Source organism: Ictalurus punctatus, chromosome 13 (assembly GCF_001660625.3).
Source record: "Ictalurus punctatus breed USDA103 chromosome 13, Coco_2.0, whole genome shotgun sequence".
NCBI classification, from domain to species: domain Eukaryota; kingdom Metazoa; phylum Chordata; class Actinopteri; order Siluriformes; family Ictaluridae; genus Ictalurus; species Ictalurus punctatus.
In genome coordinates, this window is record NC_030428.2 from 14,537,125 (window position 1) to 14,559,879 (window position 22,755).

Here is a 22,755-nt window from a genome sequence, read left to right on the forward strand (position 1 = left end):
ATTTTTTCTGCTGTGCTGTATGTGAAAGAGAGAACCTGGTTTCTGTTGTCTCTTCCAATCAGCGCTGCACTGGGGACATGCCCTGGGGCGCACACGGGAACAAACCATTTCCGCCCTCCGCAGTAGGAGCCTTTCCTGAGCGCCGTGCTTTTGGTAGAGACCTCGCCGAAATGCAAAACTGTCACTCACTCACGCGCTCACGCGCTCACTCACTCACGCGCTCACGCGCTCACTCACTCACGCGCTCACGCGCTCACTCACTCACGCGCTCACGCGCTCAGTGTCAGTGCGAAATTTTTACCAGCAATTTAGCCGCTGATTATTATTATTATTACTATTATTAGTAGTAGTAGTAGTATCCTTTCTTGTCTACCAGAAGACCTTGACTACTCATCATGAATCTCGTTATTTGTCTTCCACATGCTTTGAGCTCTTCCATTGCTGCTCATTCTCATCACAGCTCACAGAGATGTACAGGAGGCTTTCCGCACCAGTTGCTCTCATCAAATTAGGTAAGATTATTCAGAGGATATGCCGTTAGGCTCCTTAACACTGCTGCGATCTCTGCTGCTATATATGCATTATGTGCGGAAGTAGCCTTTGATTATTTAACTATCATTTTTTTAAAACACTTTTTTACTAATTACCATAGATCTGTGCATGTAATTATTGTGCAGCCTATGCTGCAAAGCTTTACGATGTTGGTCAGACACAAGAGAATCAAACTGATCTTCAAGTCTACCGGTCTTCATCATTTTTTTTTTCGAATAATGTTTACCCTCGTGTCATCAGGCCGTCACTTAAGTTCGCGCTTAGCCTACTCACGAGAATGCTTTAAATGTTACCACACGTTAGATCACGTCACGGACATTAAATCGTTATACAGCCTAGTATATCTTGTCTGGGTCTCCCGCCACCGAATTTGGCCCAGGACGGATCACGTGACGTCATGACCATGTTCTCTTTTCAATTTATTATTCACACACACACGTACACACACACACGCACACACACACACACACACACGGAGATGGTCAGGACGGTGGGCTTAGATGTAATGATTGGGTCTTCCTCCAGCACGCTTCATGCCGCTCCTCCACGTGTGTACGGCCAACTCATGAATGACTGCGACACAGACCTGAACTCACTCTGCATCCCAACTTTGAAGAAGTGATGGTGAGTGAATGCAGGATCATTGTTCATCAAAGTAACTTTAACATGTTTATTGATTACTATGCAGTCTTTAATTTTACTTACAAAAAAACAACAACAAAAAAAAACAAAAAACAAAAACCACAACAATGGAAAACTGGTCCTTTTCCCCCTCGTGGACTCCAGAGTAAGTGCAAACATGCCAGATAAGCATTTATTTGGAGGGCAACCGCGCCGGTGACTCTGGAAGCAAGAAGAGGCGTGAACTGAATTTCAATTGCAATTGTGTTTGGCTGAACCCCAAACGGCTTCCTGTATAAGTGCACTACGTAGACAGGGTATAAGACAGGGTATAACATTATCTTTACATAGGCCTACGAAATTGCGTACTGCCGTAGTAACCCCCCCCCCAAACACACACACACTCACACACACAACAAATAAACGCTCCGCCTTTTTTTTTTTGCTGGTTTGTCATTCAGCCCCAGAACATTCCCTTTCTAGTGTAGCCAATAGCACCGGGTTATGTAGTGCACTAGATGGTCAAAGGAAGCCATCTGGTGGTGTCCTCTCAGCTTGTTATTTGTTTGTAGTGATTAACAGTGAGTCACATGAGGTGTCTGTGTGGGAATGAAAAGAAAAGCAGTCATGCACTGACACTCGGTGGCCTTTTAGTCTACAAACGTTGATGAGTCATTCTCAGAGCTGGGTGTGATTTTAAAACATCTGAGGGATTATGCATTTTTAAGAATATGTCTGTTTCTGCTAGCAGCTCCAGGCTGGTGGTTTTACTGCAAGTTTATGTCTCCTTAATATTTGGTCTTTGCTTATAGCTACACGCATTCCTCCTTAGGCATAATTAATACTGTGGAATGATCCACCAATTTACGGAGCCCCTGAAGTGACTTGTGCAAAGTCATAAATATATATATATATATATATATATATATATATATATATATATATATATATATATATATATATATATATATTTAATTCACAGAGACATTTGCATGCGCACGAGAAACTTTCCCGAAAAAGTTCTCGTGCGCACACGTTACAGTTTTTGATGTGTGTATAGCTCTCTTCTGTTTGCGTCATTGCCATCGTTCATTTAGCTACACATAAAGAAACCTGGATGCGCATGCATTTATAGATATATTTTAAACTTGGCCTTCAATACAAAGACATTGCTTCTGTACTTGCTTCCCGACATAGGCATGTAATCACGTTTTCATCCCTATCATTTTCTGTGGCGATGACGCAAACGGAAGAGACACACGAAAACTGTAACGCGTGCGCACGAGAAAGTCTGTGATTTTTTTTTCTTTATTTTTGTACAGGTCACATCAGAGGCTCCGTACAAATTAGTACCCTACTGTTGTGACATCCCGCTACTGTATAAAGTGTGTACTGATGTTTAGTGTGAGAGCTTAAAGTACAAGGATTCATATAAAGCAATAGGCGTACTTTAATGATGCATTGTGATTGCATTAAAGTCAATGCTACTAAATGTTTCTTAAGTACATAGCAACTGCCATGTGTGATTTTGTGCCTTCTTATTCACGCTTCTATTCAATTTACAAAAGACACAAACTTGAACATTTGGCACAGAGCTTTGTCAGCACCATGGAGAAGTCCATGAGAAAGATATGCACTTGTAGGCACCAAGGACAAGTCTGCTTGAGAGATAAGTGGTCTATAACTGGCTGAATGAGAAACTAGGCTTCTTATTCAAGTAAAACGATTTTTAAAAGGCTCAAGTAAAGTAAAAGTTGACTTTGTTTTCGGAACAAATTTTCTTCATTCATAATTTTATTCATGCAAAACATTAACTGCAAATTATGAATCCGCGAGCATGCCTCGGATTCTGCTCATGACTGGAGAAAAGTATAACAATTACTGGAAATTTATTATTCAAGTACATTAAACTCTTCAAGTTCAAGAATATCATACAGGTCTTCACATTAAGACATATTATTTAGCAACTGCTCAGTTACTATGTTATGAGTGTGTATGAACTTCTTATGAAATGGCATCATAAAATACCATTAATATAATCTGCGGAAATAGTGGTCTATCTTCTGTGAACTCCCATACATCATGGGAAAAGAGAACACTCTTGCTCTTTCTTGCAGTGTGTCGCAGTGGAAATGCTTAATTCTGAAATGAAACTTGGTTGATCAGCATGCTTCAGTCATCAGTAACTACAGTAAAATTAATAACAAAGTTAGTTATGTAGGTATGAGAGCAAGTAATGGAAGAATCACCAGTGGGTTCTGGCAGTGGATGTAGTTCCCATTACAGATGAAGAGACATTACTAGGCTTAAATTGATGAGTTGTGTCACAGAAGTGCCCTACAGTACATTAATATTCCAATATTAATTACACATAAGAATGAAGTACATATTACATAATATTAATTAATTAAAATATATTACATATTATTATTATTATTGTTATTATTGTTGTTGTTGTTGTTGTTGTTATTGTTATGTCATTTCTATTATTGTTTCACAATTCTCTTTTTAAAAATCAGTGGGAACATGGAAACATACATTTTAATCATGTAGTGTATTGTGGTGTGTGCTTGAGAAAAATCAGCATAGAGCCAAGAGTAATTATTGCACCTTCAGATCACAGACGACATCGTGTTCATCGTTTTTCAATCCTGAAAGGACATGCATATATACGGTAACAAATTATTATTAAAGGGTATCACGGTTATGTGCATGTAATTTGCAAAAGCAAACATGATTGCGTAATGTAATAACAATTGTGGGTCATATGGACTGGATTCAGCAATTCATTATCATTTTATGGTGCAAGATGGAAGTACAGCAGCATGTGTGCTAAGAATCAGAGTCTGGTAGTAGGCTAGTGAATCCTGCCAGCATTTAAATGTTATGCACTTGATTCTGAGACCAAAGGGATATGGGGAGTGGGGAGAGAATGTGTATATATGTGTATGTGAGTGCCAGTGTGCATGGGTGTTGCCTGAAAAAAATGCAGGCAGTCATGTGGTGTCAGAGAGAGGGCTTGGTCACTGGAGCATGCTGATTGACCAAGATTCATCTCAGCTCACTGAGACTCACTGTAAGGACAATAATGTTTTCTTTCCCTACGATGGGTGAGAACTACAGACAATATCAGCAGATTATATTAATGTTAATTGATGATTCTGTTTCATAAGACATTCATACGCACTTATAACATCACCCTTTGTCATGGGAAGACTTCAACGTCCTTGTTTATTCATGGTGCATGCATGGTGGCCTGTGATGATTCCATCACAGGGTGTATTCCAGTCTCACACTCAGTATTCCATGGATAGGCTCTGTGATGATCCAATCCAGGTTGTATTCCAGTCTCACACTCAGTATTCCATGGACAGGCTCTGGATTCCCCTCGACCCTGACTGTCCCCTTCCAAAATGCCGATCTTCTTCCGAAGCATTTCCTTTGCTAAATTTGTGTTTTGGTTCATTATCTTGCTGGAAGGTAAATTTTTACATAATACCCTGCTGTCTAACAAAGACCTGCAGGTCTATTTTTGTGCCAAAATAGAAGGTATTTGCATCTGTCTATCTTGAGCTCCAGTCCCAGCTGAAGAGAAGCAGCCTCATTGCATGATACTACCACCACCATGCTTTACTATGAGTATGGTGTCCTTTGGGTAAGAACTCTTTTTTCTTTTTTTTGTGCCAAACGTATCTTTTAGAATTACTGTATGACCAACTAGTTCTGTTTTGGGCTCTTCAGACCATAACACATTTTCCACATGGACATGGCAAATTTAGCTGGCCTTGAATATTTTTTTTTCTTTATGAGATTTTTTCTTTATGAGATTCTTCTACCCACCCAACCCAGACGTGAAGAATATGAGAGATGATTGGAGGAAGTGAACAGTACTTGCTAGATATTCCTGCAGCATCTTTAATGTTGTTGTAGGTCATTTGGCAGCCTCACTGATAAGTTTTTGTCTTGTTGCTACATCAATTTTGGAGGGATGTCCTTTTCTTCGTAATGTCACTGTGGTGCACCATTTTCTCTGCCTGTTGATGATGGCCTTCATGGTGTTGCTTGGCACATCTAATGTTTTGGAAATTATTTTATACCCCTCTCCTGATTGATATCTTTCAACAATAAGATCATGTACATGTTTGTAAGCTCTGTGCGGACTATGGCTTCAGCAATTGCATGAAAGATGTCATGAAAATCCTACAGAAACAGCTGATCTTTATTTGGGATTAATCACGTCATTGATGACAGGTGTATAATAATTACTTTTGAACATGAGTTTCAATGTGATTGGTTAATTCTGAGCATAGTCACCACTATAAAAGAGTGTGCCCGATTATGCAACCTGTTTATTGTAAGTTTTTTCCCCTAAAATGTTACTATTTGTTTTTCACTTGAATTTTGTTGGTTTCTATATCACATTAAAAGTGAAAAAGATCTGACATGATTTATCTTGGTTTCATTTTTTTCATCACAAAAACTTGCAATTTTATCAGGGGTGCTCGACTTTTTTATATTCACTGTATAATTCATTTTAATGTACATTTATTATTCTGTTCTGTCTTGTTACCTAGAGGATGAGCCTCCTTTTTGCACAGAATCAGGGACATCATGCTGTGAAATGTCTTATGAGGATTCCTCGTATAGTGAATGAAATACAGTAACTAGATTTTTAAAAAGTCTGTTATGCTTCAAGCTTTGTGCTTCACAGCACCACATTGAATGACACCAATCTATTTGATTGTTGTTTACAAAAAAACAACCCTGTAGCATTGTTTTTTTCTTCCCATTTTAAGTTCATACTATATGAAAACGCTGCTGCCTCCTATATTCATGATAAATTGACAAATGGTTCAAAATAACCAATAAATGAAAGTGTAAGTTCAAATCTGTCCATCATCCACCTATTTCTAAGGATTATACTAAAATGTCAATGTTCTATAGCAGATAAGTGTAGGAAGATAACACTTCAATTTACTTGAAACATGAAAGCAGATCTAAGGTAAATGACTTGTGTGGAATGATGATAAAGCATTTGCCCGATCATGTGGAAATTGCAAGTTTGGATCTTGTCAAAGTCTGGTCTTTGCTTGGGAGGATTGTCTTTCCTGTCCCATGTGACTTTCAGGAAGCATGTTTGATTGGTAGCAGTTGAGTGACAGAGGAGAACTAACTAGTGTGTGAGTGTTGGTGTCAGCTATATTGGCTTGTTTAGTTTGTCTTAATTGATTATTTTAAAATACCTTTTCGATACCTTTATGATAGATTTAAAATAATGCACTTCTACAGGTTTAGTTACTGAGCTAAATATAATTAGCAATATAATATTTTTTTGCAAAATAATTAGGGATTAGTAAATGATATATTTATATTCATAATTTAAATACAAGTAATTTTAAGTTAGGTGGCTATATAATTCCATTGGTCAAAAGCCTGTTGAAATACATTCAGTAAAGTTTTTAAAAGTTCTTTAGATCTTTGCCAGATTAGATCTCCAGATTAGAACTCCAACCAGGAGACCCCCTGTCTAAATTAATACACCATGAAGGCTAACTGGGGTGTGATGTTCTAAACATACTATGCGGCCTGTCTGTTGATCCATCATGATTCTGAAACCTGTGTCCTCTTATGCAGGGCCTCTTTAGTAGCAGGACCCTGTCATACAAACCTTGCAATATGTGTCTTATCAAGTCAGTGGAGAGTCAAGCAATATCCTAACCCAGGAAAGAGGTGTCAGTCAGCTCCCTCACAGTGGGAGCACCGTCTGCATATGGAGAACTGCTAAAATGCTAGCACCAAAGTAGCTAAAGTATTACCAGTGCATGCCACACATGATAGATACAATATTGTAATTTTTCACCAATTGGTCATTACTGCATCTGCATTTAGCACCTAAGCAGCACACATCTGTGTGGACACCACCAGCAACATAACACAAGCAACAACAGCAAGCTTATGACAAAATCTGATCATATTATCCAGAACTTGGGCATGGGTGAGCAGGGCCTGATTCCCACTAGAAGCTGTCATTAATTCCTTACACTGTTGCATGGCACACTGTCATAACAAGCGCAGTAAGAGAGAGTAACTTTAATGTTGTGGTTGCATTGCACCATTCAACTCTGCTTAGGCCACTGCCATCTTCAGAGTGGCAGCTGCAGCTGGTTTAGAGCCTGTCATAGACACGTGTGAGCTAACAGGAGCTGACCCAGATCCTTTCCCAATGCTGCTAAGACTGGTGTTGAATATGAGCATGTCTAAACCAGCTCGCTAGTTCAGTAGGTAGTGAATTGGTATATTGTGTACATGAGTTCAGGCACTGGTAAGAACCCTGGCTCACTACACACTGGGACACTGATAACTGAATTTCCAGAGACACGATTATGTACTTGTATTGTAAAACTTCACCAAAACTTAAAAGTTTATAAATATTTAAGTTTTATATGTCATATAAATTTGTTAGCATAATCACATGTATTTCTGTCATAATATGTCGAGCAGGATCATAGGCAAGCTAGTGGATTAAAAATAATCATTAAACACTTAAAAGCCGACTCAAACAAAAAGTAGATAGAATTTAGATAGAAAAATTGCTAATGTAAGTAATCATTTGAGAGCTACAACAACAATAACAAGCTACTTACATTTGTAGGCAAAGTTGGCTGAGAGATCGTCGCCCTTTTTTTTTTTTGAGCCGAGAGGCTTCAGAAAACACGTCGTTTCCTGTATAGGGGAACATAGTGAGCATCGATGCTCCCTGGTTTTTACGGTGCACTATGGGATTTTTTAGGGAGAAAACATTCCAGTGCACTGGAAGGATTTTGCAATTGAGGCAGCCCTTATAATGGCTGACTCCCTGATCAGTGCCCTGACTACTGAACTAGGGAGCTGGTTGAGACATATCCCAGGAATGTTTAAAAGATGAGTTGTTATTAGCATGTAAGGATCTCCCAGGCATGGGAGCCTTAAGGTCTCAGCTCCTAAATCATTGATTTCAGCTAAGCTGTACAGTGGCAAGAAAAAGTATGCGAACTTTTTGGAATTTCATGGTTTTCTGCATAAATTTGTCATAAAATGTGATCAGATCTTCATCTAAGTCAAGGGTATTGACAAATATAATGTGCCTAAAATAATAACACAAAATAAATTCTGATCCCTATTGAACACACTCATTCAACATTCAAAATGGCAGTGGAAAAAGTAAGTGAACCCTTAGAATTAATAACAGGTTGACCCCCCCCTTGGCAGCAGTAACCTCAACCAGGCGCTTCCTGTAGCTGTGGATCAGAACTGCACATCGTTCAGGAGGAATTTTAGACCATTCTTCCTGGAAGAACTGCTTTAGCTCTGTCATATTCTTTGGACGTCTCATGTGTATGGCTCTCTTCAAGTCATTCCATAGCATCTCTATTGGGTTGAGGTCTAGGATCTGACTTGGCCACTCCAAAAGGCGGATTTTGTTTTTCTGAAGCCATTCTGTTGTGGCCAGTTCCAATGATGCCTGCAAATCTTTGGCTGTCATTCAGGTTTGTTTCTTTACCTCATTGATGAGTCTTCGTTGTGCGCTTGGTGTCATTTTGACTGGGCGCCCACTTCTTGGTAGAGTAGCAACAGTCCCAAAGTGTCTCCATTTGTAGAATGTTTGCCTAACTGTAGACTGGTGAATTTCTAAAGTCTTTGAAATCACTTTGTAACCCTTGCCAGCTTTATGTAAATCAATAATTCTTGATCGTAGATCTTCTGAAAGCTCTTTTTGGTGAGGCATGGCTCACATAAGCATGTTCTTCTTGTCATAGCAAACTCCAAAAGTTTGAGGGGTTTTTATCAGTCAAAACAGCTGTAGTCCACCACTCCAAACTCATTTTCTTAATGAGACTCCAGGTGTGCAAAAACCTGACTCCAATCAGGTTTTTTGAGGTCATTAACTGAAGGGTTCACATACAGTGAGGGAAAAAAGTATTTGATCCCCTGCTGATTTTGTACGTTTGCCCACTGACAAAGAAATGATCAATCTATAATTTTAATGGTAGTTGTATTTGAACAGTGAGAGACAGAATAACAACAAAAAAATCCAGAAAAACGCATGTCAAAAATTTTATAAATTAATTTGCATTTTAATGAGGGAAAAAAGTATTTGACCCCCTCTCAATCAAAAAGATTTCTGGCTCCCAGGTGTCTTTTATACAGGTAACGAGCTGAGATTAGGAGCACACTCTTAAAGGGAGTGCTCCTAATATCAGTTTGTTACCTGTATAAAAGACACCTGTCCACAGAAGCAATCAATCAATCAGATTCCAAACTCTCCACCATGGCCAAGACCAAAGAGCTCTCCAAGGATGTCAGGGACAAGATTGTAGACCTACACAAGTCTTGAATGGGCTACAAGACCATTGCCAAGCAGCTTGGTGAGAAGGGGACAACAGTTGGTGCGATTATTCGCAAATGGAAGAAGCACAAAAGAACTGTCAATCTCCTTCGGCCTGGGGCTCCATGCAAGATCTCACCTCGTGGAGTTGCATTGATCATGAGAACAGTGAGGAATCAGCCCAGAACTACACGGGAGGATCTTGTCAATGATCTCAAGGCAGCTGGGACCATAGTCACCAAGAAAACAATTGGTAACACACTACGCCGTGAAGGACTGAAATCCTGCAGCGCACGCAAGGTCCGCTGCTCAAGAAAGCACATATACATGCCCGTCTGAAGTTTGCCAATGAACATCTGAATGATTCAGAGGACAACTGGGTGAAAGTGTTGAGGTCAGATGAGACCAAAATGGAGCTCTTTGGCATCAACTCAACTCGCCGTGTTTGGAGGAGGAGGAATGCTGCCTATGACCCCTGGAACACCATCCCCACCATCAAACATGGAGGTGGAAACATTATGCTTTGGGGTTTTTTTTCTGCTAAGGGGACAGGACAACTTCACCGCATCAAAGGGACGATGGATGGGGCCATGTACCGTCAAATCTTTAGTGAAAACCTCCTTCCCTCAGCCAGGGCATTGAAAATGGCTCGTGGATGGATATTCCAGCATGACAATGACCCAAAACACAGGGCCAAGGCAACAAAGGAGTGGCTCAAGAAGAAGCACATTAAGGTCCTGGAGTGACCTAGCCAGTCTCCAGACCTTAATCCCATAGAAAATCTGTGGAGGGGGCTGAAGATTCGAGTTGCCAAACGTCAGCCTCGAAACCTTAATGACTTGGTGAAGATCTGCAAAGAGGAGTGGGACAAAATCCCTCCTGAGATGTGTGCAAACCTGGTGGCCAACTACAAGAAACGTCTGACCTCTGTGATTGCCAACAAGGGTTTTTAAACCAAGTACTAAGTCATGTTTTGCAGAGGGGTCAAATACTTATTTCCCTCATTAAAATGCAAATCAATTTCTAACATTTTTGATGTGCATTTTTCTGGATTTTTTTGTTGTTATTCTGTCTCTCACTGTTCAAATAAATCTATCATTAAAGTTATAGACGGATCATTTCTTGGTCAGTGGGCAAACGTACAAAATCAGCAGGGGATCAAATACTTTTTTCCCCCACTGTACTTTTTCCACAAGCACTATGAGGTTTTTTATTTGTTCTCAGTAAAGACATGAAAGATCAGAATTTTTTTGTGTTATTATTTTAGGCACATTATATTTGTCAATACCCTTGACTTAGATGAAGATCAGATCACATTTTATGACAAATTTATGCAGAAAACCATGAAATTCCAAAAGGTTCACATATTTTTTCGTGCCACTGTATATGCTGCTAGGCAATGAGCACATTCAGAAACTGGATGCAGATCTTGCAGCATGGTTATTTGTGGCTACTCCCTCTGTATAATGTAAACTATGTGGTCAATACAACTCAAGTATAGAATAAAAGGGTACATAGCGTGGAGAGAATATTTAGAAGTTAGCAGGCTCTGCACTGAACAGTGCATGGTATGTTAAGAGAACACCACTCAGCCACACCAGCAATGCACTAGTCATTGGCCTACCAGTTGGTTAATTGGCCTACCAGTTGGTGAAGAATGGGTAATATATGAAAGTGAGGAAAAAATTGAGAGGGAGGAACCAACTCGGTGGGAAGTGTGTGAACAGTAAGTGTCATTAGCCATCTGGTGAATAAAACTAACTAGAACAGGCATAGCCCATAAAGATAAATAAATGTAGCAAACAGTGAGTGTTGAGTGACTAGTTAAATTCAGGACACTAATTCTAATTTAGGGCAAGCTGACTTGAGGCTAAAGGACACTGCAAAGCTACATAGGGTTCTAAGAAAATGATCATAATATAGAACATAACTCACACTGCAGAAGAAAGGAATGGGAGGAGGCTATCCCCAGCTTTGAGGGACATATTACCACTAGCTTTGACTGTGATTAAAGATGAAGCTGCTACAGTTTTTCATCAGAAACTCTGTATAAAACTAAACAATTGTATAATATAATTTTAGGGTTTTTTTTTGTAATTCCATCCAAGCATTTAAGATGTGCTGTCCAATCAGTCTTTAACAGCCTCTTCATATTTTTAAAACATGATTTGAAATTGCACATTCACACAGACTATGTTCCAAAATTGGACTTAAAGCATGTGACTATTTCCGCTCCTAGCTGTAGCCTCGGGTTTCACTATAAGTCAACTTGATATTTGCTGTCATCTTGCCCTCCATATTTTTCATGGCAGAATATCACAATATATTATAGTCCTTGAACTGGCATATATAGCTGACATTGCACATTTCTGAGTTCACGTGAGCAGAATGCCCTGTCAAAGTTCCCCTAACAAGAACATGGCTCCCACTGAGTCACTCAGCTTTATTTGTACATTCAGTTAGATACAAACATAATAATAATGCGCTACTGTGCTTTTCCTTCTCACAAATCACATTTTAATGATTTGCCATTTTAATTTTATGATGTAGAGTATGGTTCCTGCACACTATAGCTTTGCATTCCAACTACACATTCTCATGGCCTTTTCCTCCCATCTTTACCTGCATGACTCAAAGTGCATGCAAAATTCACAAAGCAAGAGCAAGAGGTGTGGTTAATATACAGAAGATATATTACCACAACATTTCTGAAGAGGCTTTTTGGAAAGTTTAGAGATTAAAGGTGAAGAGCGAGATAGTCTGTGCTGAGGGAATTGAGCCTCCCAGCTACATAACGAAGGGAACTCTTCAAGCTTGGTGATGAAACAGACACACTGGGAGAGAATTATATGTGGGGGTGTTGTTTTGCCTGACAGGGACAAAGCTGCATATTATCTCTTAGCCTCTAGCTTGTTCTCTATGCCTTATATTTCATGCTTCCCATATAGACCTAATACACACAGTATGTGCAGTTATTAATGTTGTTTATATGACATTTTATGAATTGTCCATATATCTCTTGTTATTTTGCAGGATTTAAAGAGGGTGCTGTCGTTCCCTCCATATCCAGGAGACTACCTCCATCCTGTTGTTTATGCATGCACAGCAGTTATGTTGCTCTGCCTGCTGATATCAATATTGACATACATTATACACCACAGGTATGTGTTCAATGTTGTCTAATTACAAAGTTAGAAAAACATGGTCTTCTAAACTAGACTATAGATTATTATTTTCAGTAATGTTAATTACAGGAGACAGTTTTTCCTTGTGTAATTTCAAATGTTAATGTTTTTCTACATGACCATTGTAGAGGTGTAGCTGTGGTGGATTTTGGGTTTGAAACCTCTACTTGAAATATGTATGTGTTCTAAATGCTTATTTGTGGGTGGTTAACATAACATACATACAGTGCAGCTGATTATATAACTGTGAGTTATTGTTTTGCTCATTATTAGGGTTGTAATGATGTTCATAAAAGGTCAACAGCAAACAAGTGCTTTAATCACATTTCATTGGCTAGCAGCTGCTATGGTGAGAAACAGTATTAACCAACTGGAATAGTACATTTTTCTCAGTAGATCTGGTTTTATAAATGTTCAGGGAAAGGTCTTTTATTTCCTATGCCTCCTAACATTGTAGTAATTATAATATAATTGCAATTATATTGCAAGACTGCTGGCAATCCATCCAAAATGTACAAGCACATTGCACTTATCAATTTAATAGTACAGGTTTACTTAGCATATGTCCTTGTCTCCCTTGAAATTAATTCCTGACTATGCCACTGATAATGGTAGTAGTAGTAGTGCGTAAATTAGAGTATGCATCAAAAACTTAATATTTTGGCAATGACTGTAAGAGCTGGGCCCATTGAGTAACATTTGTCTAAACTGTGATACTTTTTTATTGGGTGTCTGTCTGGGTGAAGTGTAATCCGAATCAGCAAGAAAGGATGGCACATACTACTGAACGTCCTCTTCCACACTGCCATGACGTTTGGGGTGTTTGCAGGAGGCATCAATCAAATCAAGTACCCCATCATCTGTCAAGTGGTGAGTTTCATCCCACGCCATTCTAGCTCGGTGCTACTTTAGATTACTTCAGGGTTTCTTCGCCATACTGTTGCCACAAAGTTGGAAGCACACCGTTGTATAGGATGTATTTGTATGCTGTAGCATTACAAGTTCTTTTCACTGGAATTAAGAGGCCCAAACCTGTTCCAGCATGACAATGCCCCTGTGCACAAAGTGAGCTCCATGAAGACATGGTTTGCCAAGGTTGGAGTGGAAGTGGAACCCCACTGAACACTTTTGAGATAAACTGGAACAGTGAGTGCTCCACTGGCCCCCTTGACCTCACAAGTGTGCTTGTGGGTGAATGGGCAAATCCCCACAGCCACACTGCAAAATTTAGTGGAAAGCCTTCCCAGAAGAGTGGAGGTTAATATCACAGCAAAAGGGGGAACAAAATCTGGTATGAGATTTTCTAAAAGCACATATATGAGTGTTATGATCAAGTGTCCACAAACATTTGGCCATATAGTGTATATAAATATTTAAAGGCAGTACTGTCTTGTGCTTCACACATATGTGTATTCAGGTGACATCATTAGAGTAGGACTGCAGAGAAAAAAATATATACTCATGTGAACAGCCAGAAATGTCACCAGACTGAAAAAAAGCAAGTGCTCTTAAGCTCTAAGCTTAGTAAAAACAGCGTGAGTGAGAATGTAAGTGAAGAAGAACTGGCACTGAAAAGTGGACACACGTCTTAGTCAGAACTTCAGTTTTGAATTAGATCCATATCAGTCCCAAGTTTTGTGTAAAATCTGTTAATGGTGGCTTTAATGAAGAATACTGCTTAATCTTACTTAAGTAAATATGTAACGACAGTGTATTTTCACCACATTTTATACCTGAGGTAGAATGCAAATGCTTTTGAAACATTTTCAAATCCACTGTAAAGTGTCTTCAGTGAACTCCATCTCTCAGAATCCTTAGTGGGCAAACACACCTACCTTCCAATTACAATAGCTTAAACAGCCCTGCATACTGATGGGACCTCACCTGTTGCTCATCTAGTGTCGTATACATATACTAATTTTAGTAGTGCTTAGTGATGTTATTTTTAGATTCTGGAAGGAACTCTGGTCTCTGTGGCACCCAGGCTCTGGAAACTGAAAAAAAGTCACATATTTGGACCTGTCAATCATGCTGCCTGTCAACTCAACTCAAGCTTCCTCTCTTTCACAAGGACTTACACCAGCCATAACATTAAAACCACCAGCCTAATATTCTATAGGTCCTCCTTGTGCCACCAAAACAGCTCTGACCCATGGAGGTCTAAAGGTATCTGGCACTAAGATGTTAGCAACAGATCCTTTAGGTTTTGTAAGTTGCTAGGTGCGGACCTCCATGGATCAGACATCCTACAGATGCTCAATCAGATTGAGATCTGGGGACTTTGAAGACCAAGACATCACCTTGAACTCTGTCATGTTCCTCAAACCTTCTTGGAACAATTTTTCTAGTGTGGCAGGGCATATTATCCTGCTGAATATGGAATACCATTGCCATGAAGGGGTGTACTTGGTCTGCAACGATGTTTAGGTAGGTGGTAGGTAGCTGGTATGTGTCAAAGTGAATGCCAGGACACAAGGTTTCCCAGTGGAACATTGCCCAGAGCATCACACTGCCTCTGCTGGCTTGCCAATTTCTCATTTACATTTATGGCATCTGGAAGATGCCCTTATCCAGAGTGTTACATTAATCTCATTTATACATCTAAGCAGTTGACGGTTAAGGACCTTGCTCAAGGGCCCAACAGTGGCAGCTTGGTGGTGCTGGGGTTTGAACTCATGACCTTCCGATCAGTAGCCCAACGTCTTAACCACTACCACTACCACTGCCCACATGTATCCCATATTCCCATAGTCCAATGATATGCAAGAAAACATGATTCATAAGGGGAGGCCACCTTCTTCCATTGTTCAGTTCTGATGCTCACATGCCCATTGTAGGTACTTTCAGAGGTGGACATGGGTCAGCATGGGCACTCTGATGGGTCTGCAGCTATACAGCACTGTGTGTTCTGACACCTTTCTATTATAGCCAGCATTATTTTTTTCAGCAATTTGTGCTACAGTATTTCTTCTGTGGGATTGGACTAGACAGGTTAGCTTTCACTCAACACATGGATCGATGAGCCTTGGGCGCCCATGACCTTGTCCTTCCTTGGCCCACTTTTGGTAGGTACTAACCGCTGCATACTGGGAACACCCCACAAGACCTGTTGTTTTGGAGATTCTCTGACCCAGTGGTCTAGCCACCACAATTTGACCCTTGTCAAAGTCGCTCAGATCCTTATGCTTAACCATTTTTCCTGTTTCCAACACATCAACCTCAAGTACTGACTGGATGCTTGCTGACTAATATATCCCACCCCTTGACAGGTGCCATTATAACGAGATAAACAATGTTATTCACGTCACCTGTCAATAGTTTTAAAGTTATGGCTGATCGGTATATAACATAGATATAGTTTTGAGGGTCTGGCTTTGGAGGGAACACTAAAGGGAGTGGCTGTGTTTCTTTGAATTTTTATTTTAAATCATCTAGCCTCGACTACCTTTCAGAAAACCCACTGGTGATATGTTTTATATTCCTGTTGTATTATGTTTTATGTTCTTTATTGTCTAACTATGTGCATTATAATGTTGTACATTGTGGCTGGTTTTTGTTTGAATTTTTGGGGATTTGAGATGCCGAGTATATACCCAGCATTTCCCATTTTTAATTAAAATCATCTTGTAAAACAGGCAGAAGCAGTCCTAGTTAGGTGCATGATATTTTCTAGCCATATTGTGTGCCTGACTGTGTATTGAGGGTCAGCAGTCACCAGAGTATTTATGCATTAATAAAGAGCGGAAGAGTAGTGGACTTGTTCTCTATAGTACTGTGTCCACAGAGGCAAGGAGGATACCTGTATGGCCCAGCTGGCTAAGAAGGATTACCTCAAGCAATCCATTCAGTGTACCCTTTATCAAACACTGTTCTACACTGGGTTTTATGCTCATAGGGTGCTGTCTGCTCACAGCAGAGCTGCTCAGTGATTATATAATCATCTTAGTGCCCTGGCTACCATTTGTGCTTAGTGACTTTGTGTTTTGCTTTAAGGTTGGCATCATTTTGCACTACTCTTCTCTCTCCACCATGCTTTGGCTGGTGCTCACTGCCAGGAATACTTGTAGTGAAGTCTCCAAGGCTCTGCCCCTCAATCAGGACAGGGATCCACCCATACAGCACCACCCCAAATTCACCATATTCAGGTAAATGGCCAAATAATGTTTCATGACATTGTGCTCATGAGTCACTAATTACTGATCTGCAAATAGTTGTAATAATGTGATATTTTAATCAAATGAGTCTATTGAGGCTATTATTTGACATTTATTTCTCATGACTGTATTTGACCTGCACTAAAAGTGCATGTTCTTATGACTTAATCAGGCTGTGATTCAATTATGAGTGAAAAATCAGAGAGAAGATATAGTAGATAGTAGAAAGTGGAGAGGGGGAGGGTAGCACATGGGTATAATGGTCAGGTGCCCACAAACCTTTAGCTATATAGTGTATCTTTTTCTTTGCATTGTTATCTAGTTCTGTCCTTCTGGTCTGTTTTCAGATTTTATCTGTTCAGTAGTGGGATCCCTATTGTCATTGTTGGGGTCACAGCTGGCATTAGCCTGGATAACTATGGGAGCAGAGATGATGCCCTTTAGTGAGTACATGCTCTTTCTGCCTCCCTTCCACTCCACGTGTAAATTGTCTGCTTTGAGTAATTTGTTCAAAACAATCATCACGACTGGAAGTGAAACATTGGGCAAAGGTGCATGCAGAGAACACACAGACAAAATCTTCAGTTGCGTTTTTGTGGGTCTCTCAGCTCAGCAGCCCTGATATTTTGTGTTCTGTTTAGCATTAGTAGAATTTGCAGTGAGGCAGGAAATGGCTTCATGCAAGCATCACTGAATTACATGTCTTAATTAATAAAAACAAGTTACTATGTGGTTTGTGATTTAATTAAGGAAAACAGTAATGACATTACTAAGTAGGTTGATGATTTTCTCTCACTCTGTCTCTGTCTCTCTTCCTCTTGTGAAGTTGTTGGATGGCATGGGAGCCCAGTCTGGGAGGCTTCTATGGACCCACTGTATTCCTGGTGCTGGTCATGTGTATGTATTTCCTGTGCACATTTGTGCAGTTGAAGCGCCACCCAGAACGTAAGTATGAACTGAAGGCCATGACAGAGGAGCAGCAACGTCTGGCTGCTGCAGAAATCGGCCACTGCCATGCTGCTAGTGGAGAACCAGGAGAACAGGGGGACCATTCAGGTTGCATGGCCATCACTGCCTCCATGCTCGCCAATGAGCACTCCTTCAAAGCTCAGCTGCGGGCCACTGCTTTCACTGTCTTACTCTTCCTGGCCACATGGGCCTTCGGGGCATTGGCTGTGTCACAGGGCCATTATCTGGACATGATATTTAGCTGCTTATATGGGGCATTTTCAGTCACACTGGGACTCTTTCTGCTTATTCAGCACTGTGCTAAACGGGATGATGTGTGGCACCGCTGGTGGGCATGCTGTCCTTCTAAACTGAAAGTGGATGTGAATGGAGAGACAGCAGGAAGTAATGAAATTAAAAGTCACCTTGAGGCAAAGCAACCTTATGCAGGTAAACCTTTACTCTCCCCACACCTTCTCTCATCCTCACCACACTGTAATCCAAGCTCCCTGCCCACAGCTCAGATCCCCATGAGCCCATGCTGCTCCACTTTGTATAGCTCTTCTCCAGTGCTAGAAGGCTCCGCTCATTCTCTATCTCTCCCTGATGAGTTACCCCGCCCCTCCCTGCCCCTGCAGAGCTGCCTGAAGGACAGGACTAAGTCACGCTCATTCAGTCGGCCACGGCCCTCCCTCAGGGACTACACCTTACACATGGCTTCAACCAGCTTGGATGGAAGTGTGCACAGCTCTCACCTGGATAGCCCTCACAGCATGCACTTAGAAAATCCCATCACTTGTCATACCTCACACTTGGAGAGCCAGCTCTCCTGCCATACCCCTCATCTGGACAACCAGCTGCGCTGCACCAGCCCTAGCATCCACATGGAAAGCCACAGAACACACCTGGACAGCCAGCTGCCTTGTCACGAGGGACACATCTGCCACAGACACATGTGCTGTGCCAAGGCAGAATCTTTCTCCAGCATTTGCTGTCCCAAAACAGATCTTTTTTCTGGTGCTTCCCAGGGAGAAGATACCAGCACAGATTCACTGATACACAGCAGCACCAAAATGACCGATAAAGAGGAGGACATTATGTTGCACTTGGATATCCCTCCTCCACGGGCCACTGTGCCAAGCTCTCAGGCTACTCTCAGCAGGAAGGGCACTCTCAGCCAGAGAGGGACGCTGAGCCACCATAGCAGCCTGCATGAGGACTATATGTTCAGCCCTGATTCCACAGGTAACATTAGGACAGGGCCATGGAAAAATGAAACCACTGTGTAGCCCTGCATATATCCTGTTTCTTCCCTGAGCTAAACTACTGCTAAACTACTGTGTAGTCCCAGGGCTGTAATCCAAAGCACCTCTGAATAAAACTACTGTGTAGTCCTTCCACTATGCGTTTCACCTGCACACACCCCAGTGCTTCACTTAACCACTAAATAGGACTTTGTGGCATTGAAAATATTTTAGGTTTCATACAATTTGCTGTTCACCATCAGTATACCTGCATGCACCTTGTTTATCTTTTTGTGCCACTTAAAATGGTTCCAACATACACAAATGTACATTTAATTGTTCTAGAGTGAGGTTTCCTAATGACTTTAGTGTGAGTGAATATGTGTTTGGGTGCATATGTTTGTGTGCATATCTACATATTTGCATGTGGAAATATGCATTCTAGAGTCAGGATATCAGTTAAAAAAAATTTAAGTGGAGTGGAAATTTAAGTGGTTGAATTTAAATTCAAGTAGAGACTTTTTCAGTGGAAATCACCCTGTACTAGGAGGTTATGTGTGTGATTAAATAAAATTAACTGGGAAATTACGGAGTAACTACAAAGTAAATCAAGTCAAAATCATGATTCAGGTCATGTTGATTTGCCAAAATATATGAAAAATATCACGCAACCTGGAGTGAACCTGACTATTCTTGATGATGGAGTAAACCTGACAGTTATTGCTGTTGGAGATGTTAATGTAGCAACAACAATCAACATTAAAAGGAAAATAAACAAATAGTCTTCAGTCTGTTGCCATGGTGACAGATAAAGAAGAGATGTACCAACCAGCATGAGTTCTTATACAATACACATTGTTTTTTCTCCAAATCACCCCAAATCATTAACCTTTGCGTGACTATATGTTACACATTGATCTGCTATTTTATGTTGCACTGAATTTGTCATGCAATTTTAGTGAAATAGTGTGTGAATGGTGGACACATTAGTTGTTAACAAATGTAAACCAAGTTGTTGATCATCAGCAGTTTTTAGATTGTTGTTTTAGAGAATACATTCTTCAGATTTGTCGGCCACCACATTCCCAAAGACTTAATTCCCCATGTTTTCTTCTTCATTATTTCTTATCAGTGTCAACCCAAATGATTGTCAATCAACTGAGTACAGAAGCTGGCAAGAAGGAAGATCTTGTCTGAAATTAACGCTTATTTTAATGTGAAATGTTAACTAAAATAACTGTAACATTAAAATAATGAAAAAGATATTTGTCACCATCATAGAGAATATAGCAGTAACTTCACATTTTAGAGCTCATATCTAGTGTAGAATTGCAATCTGTCACACACAACCCACCACATTAAGTCTGTGAGGTATTATCTGGCTTTGGCTATATAATATGAATGACAATGAAATCAAATGTCAGTGTGGTTATTTGGAATAGTCTACCCACTGTTTTTGTCATGTTGTGCTTCTCTGTGAGCTCAGGGATCATGTCTAATTTTTTCACCAGTTACATGCCACATATACTGTAAATGCATGCAGTTACTGTACCTCCTACACCTTATTAACCACACTACAGGTCGTTAAAAGGAAAGCAAAAATAAGAAAAAACACTGTCTTAATCTAACCTTTAAGTCTACAGATTCAATCAAATGCCACTGTATTTTACTTTGAGTTCTGGAAAGGAAATAAAATTTGTCCAACTGTATTTTGATCTGTGTGCCAATCAGTATTTACATCCACATCTTTTTGATAGAACATGAAGTGCTGCATTACTCTTTGGAGAAAATACGAGATTTACAGTATGTTGTGACCTAACTCAATGTCAGCTATTGTTTATTTTATACATTTGCCACTTTTTCCAATAAATGTATTTTATCACCATATGCAAAAGTCCTCCATTATATCTCTAGTGGTATATTTGATCATATTGTTTATACAGTTTGATCTGAAGGTCCGTGTGTTTACTGCATTCTTGGCCCCTTTTTGGAGTTTGTGCTCATAATTACTTTATGTGCCTCGTGGGTTTGGACAGTTCCCTCTACACCGTGTCTCACCCCCTTTCATGCCTTCTCTTGTCGAGAGTTGGTGCAATAGGATCCACGAGGATGAAGGGAGAAGTCTCTATCAATAAAGCTTTCCATCTTAATAAATATTTAAGTATTTAAATGAGTCCTTGCTCAGACACTTGCAGTAGCACCCCATAAAAACCTCTTATTTAGCTGAAAACATCTAAGTACCTTCTAGATAAAACTATAATGGGTATACTTACTGCAAATCAACAACAAAAGGAGAGAGTAAGAGAAAAAGAGCTTTTAGAATGTGGCTCTGATAGCAGAAACATAAATCCACTCAAACTACACAACTAATCTGTATGGCTTTGTGAGGGGCAAGGGTTGAGTTCACTGAACTAGCACTGGGTAGTGTCATTAAAATGTTCCATGTAGTTTAAGGCTTTCAGTTCATATTATATCAGCATGGCAGGGGCTGCTAATGCTCCTCACTGCCATCTGCTGTTCTGAGTCAATGCAGTTGTGACAAGCTTCAGGTCAATTATTTGTGTGACATTGTCAGAACCAGAACTGTTGGCTGGGTGCCAGATAGCAGTGTTTCTTTGTTTTCTGGACACCCTCACTGTTTTACCAAACTGAATATGATCATGCACCAACTCTCTTATTATGCCTGTGCCCATAAGAACCAAACAAGCGATATAGTACGTCAAATACTGTGGCAGCTATTTGACTTTCTAAGCCTGCTACAGTAATCTCAATTCATCTTTTACTTATTTAATTTTTTTTAATCCTATTTCTATACAACATAAAAGAAGCTATTCACACTTAAGCACTATGATGTAAAAAATGAAACTAAGATAAATAATTTGAAATATTTTCCCACCTTTATTGTGATTTAGCAACCAACAGCACAAAGGGAAAACAAATAGCAATGTTTCTTTTTTTTTTTTAAAAAGAAAAGTCTTAAAATAACCTGGTTGCATGAAAGTGTAAAACCCTTAACTAATACTTTGTTAAAGCACAATTTGCTTGTAATACAGCACCTACAGCTTGTAATATCTTTTTGGGTAAGAATGAACCCACTTTTTAAAATTCTGTTCCACTCTTCCTTGCAAAAACACTCTACAGCTATCAAATTACGAGGGGATGTCCTGTGCATAGCTCTGAAGTCATTACACAGGGTTTCAGTAGGATTTAGATTTGGGCTCTGACTGGCCCATTCCAAAACTTTGATCTTCCTCTTCTGAAGCCATTCCTTTGTTAACTTGGATTTGTGCTTTGGGTTGTTGTCATGCTGCAAGGTGAATTTTCTTTTCTTCATCTTCTGCTGTCTAACAGAGGCCTGCAGGTTTTATGCTAAAATAGTTTGATATTTGAAGCTATCTATGATTTCCTCTATCTTAACTAGATAGGTCCAATCTCAGCTGAAGAGAAGCAACCCTGTAGCTTGATTCTGCCACCACCATGCATTACCATGGATATGGTGTTCTTTGGGTGATAAGCTGTCTTGTTTTTGAGCCAAATATATCTTATACAATTATTGTCAAAAAGTTCTACCCCTGTTTTACCAGACCATAAAACATTTTGGCACATGGTTTGGGGTAATTTTGATTTGGGCTTAGATGTTTTCTTTAGCATGAGAAAGGGCTTCCATCTAGCCAGCCATCTACCCC

At 40.0% G+C, this 22,755-nt stretch overlaps 1 protein-coding gene across 1 annotated transcript; it reads left to right on the forward strand.

The window, feature by feature from the left end:
- Positions 1 to 12,577: 12,577 nt before the first annotated feature.
- adgra1a (adhesion G protein-coupled receptor A1a) lies at positions 12,578 to 20,893 on the forward strand. The gene is made up of 5 exons (XM_017482790.3): positions 12,578 to 12,699; positions 13,470 to 13,593; positions 16,717 to 16,868; positions 17,225 to 17,320; positions 17,704 to 20,893. Exons 1-5 carry the CDS (start codon positions 12,650 to 12,652, stop codon positions 19,112 to 19,114), a joined length of 1,833 nt encoding a protein of 610 aa, XP_017338279.2. The 5' UTR covers positions 12,578 to 12,649; the 3' UTR covers positions 19,115 to 20,893.
- Positions 20,894 to 22,755: the final 1,862 nt, after the last annotated feature.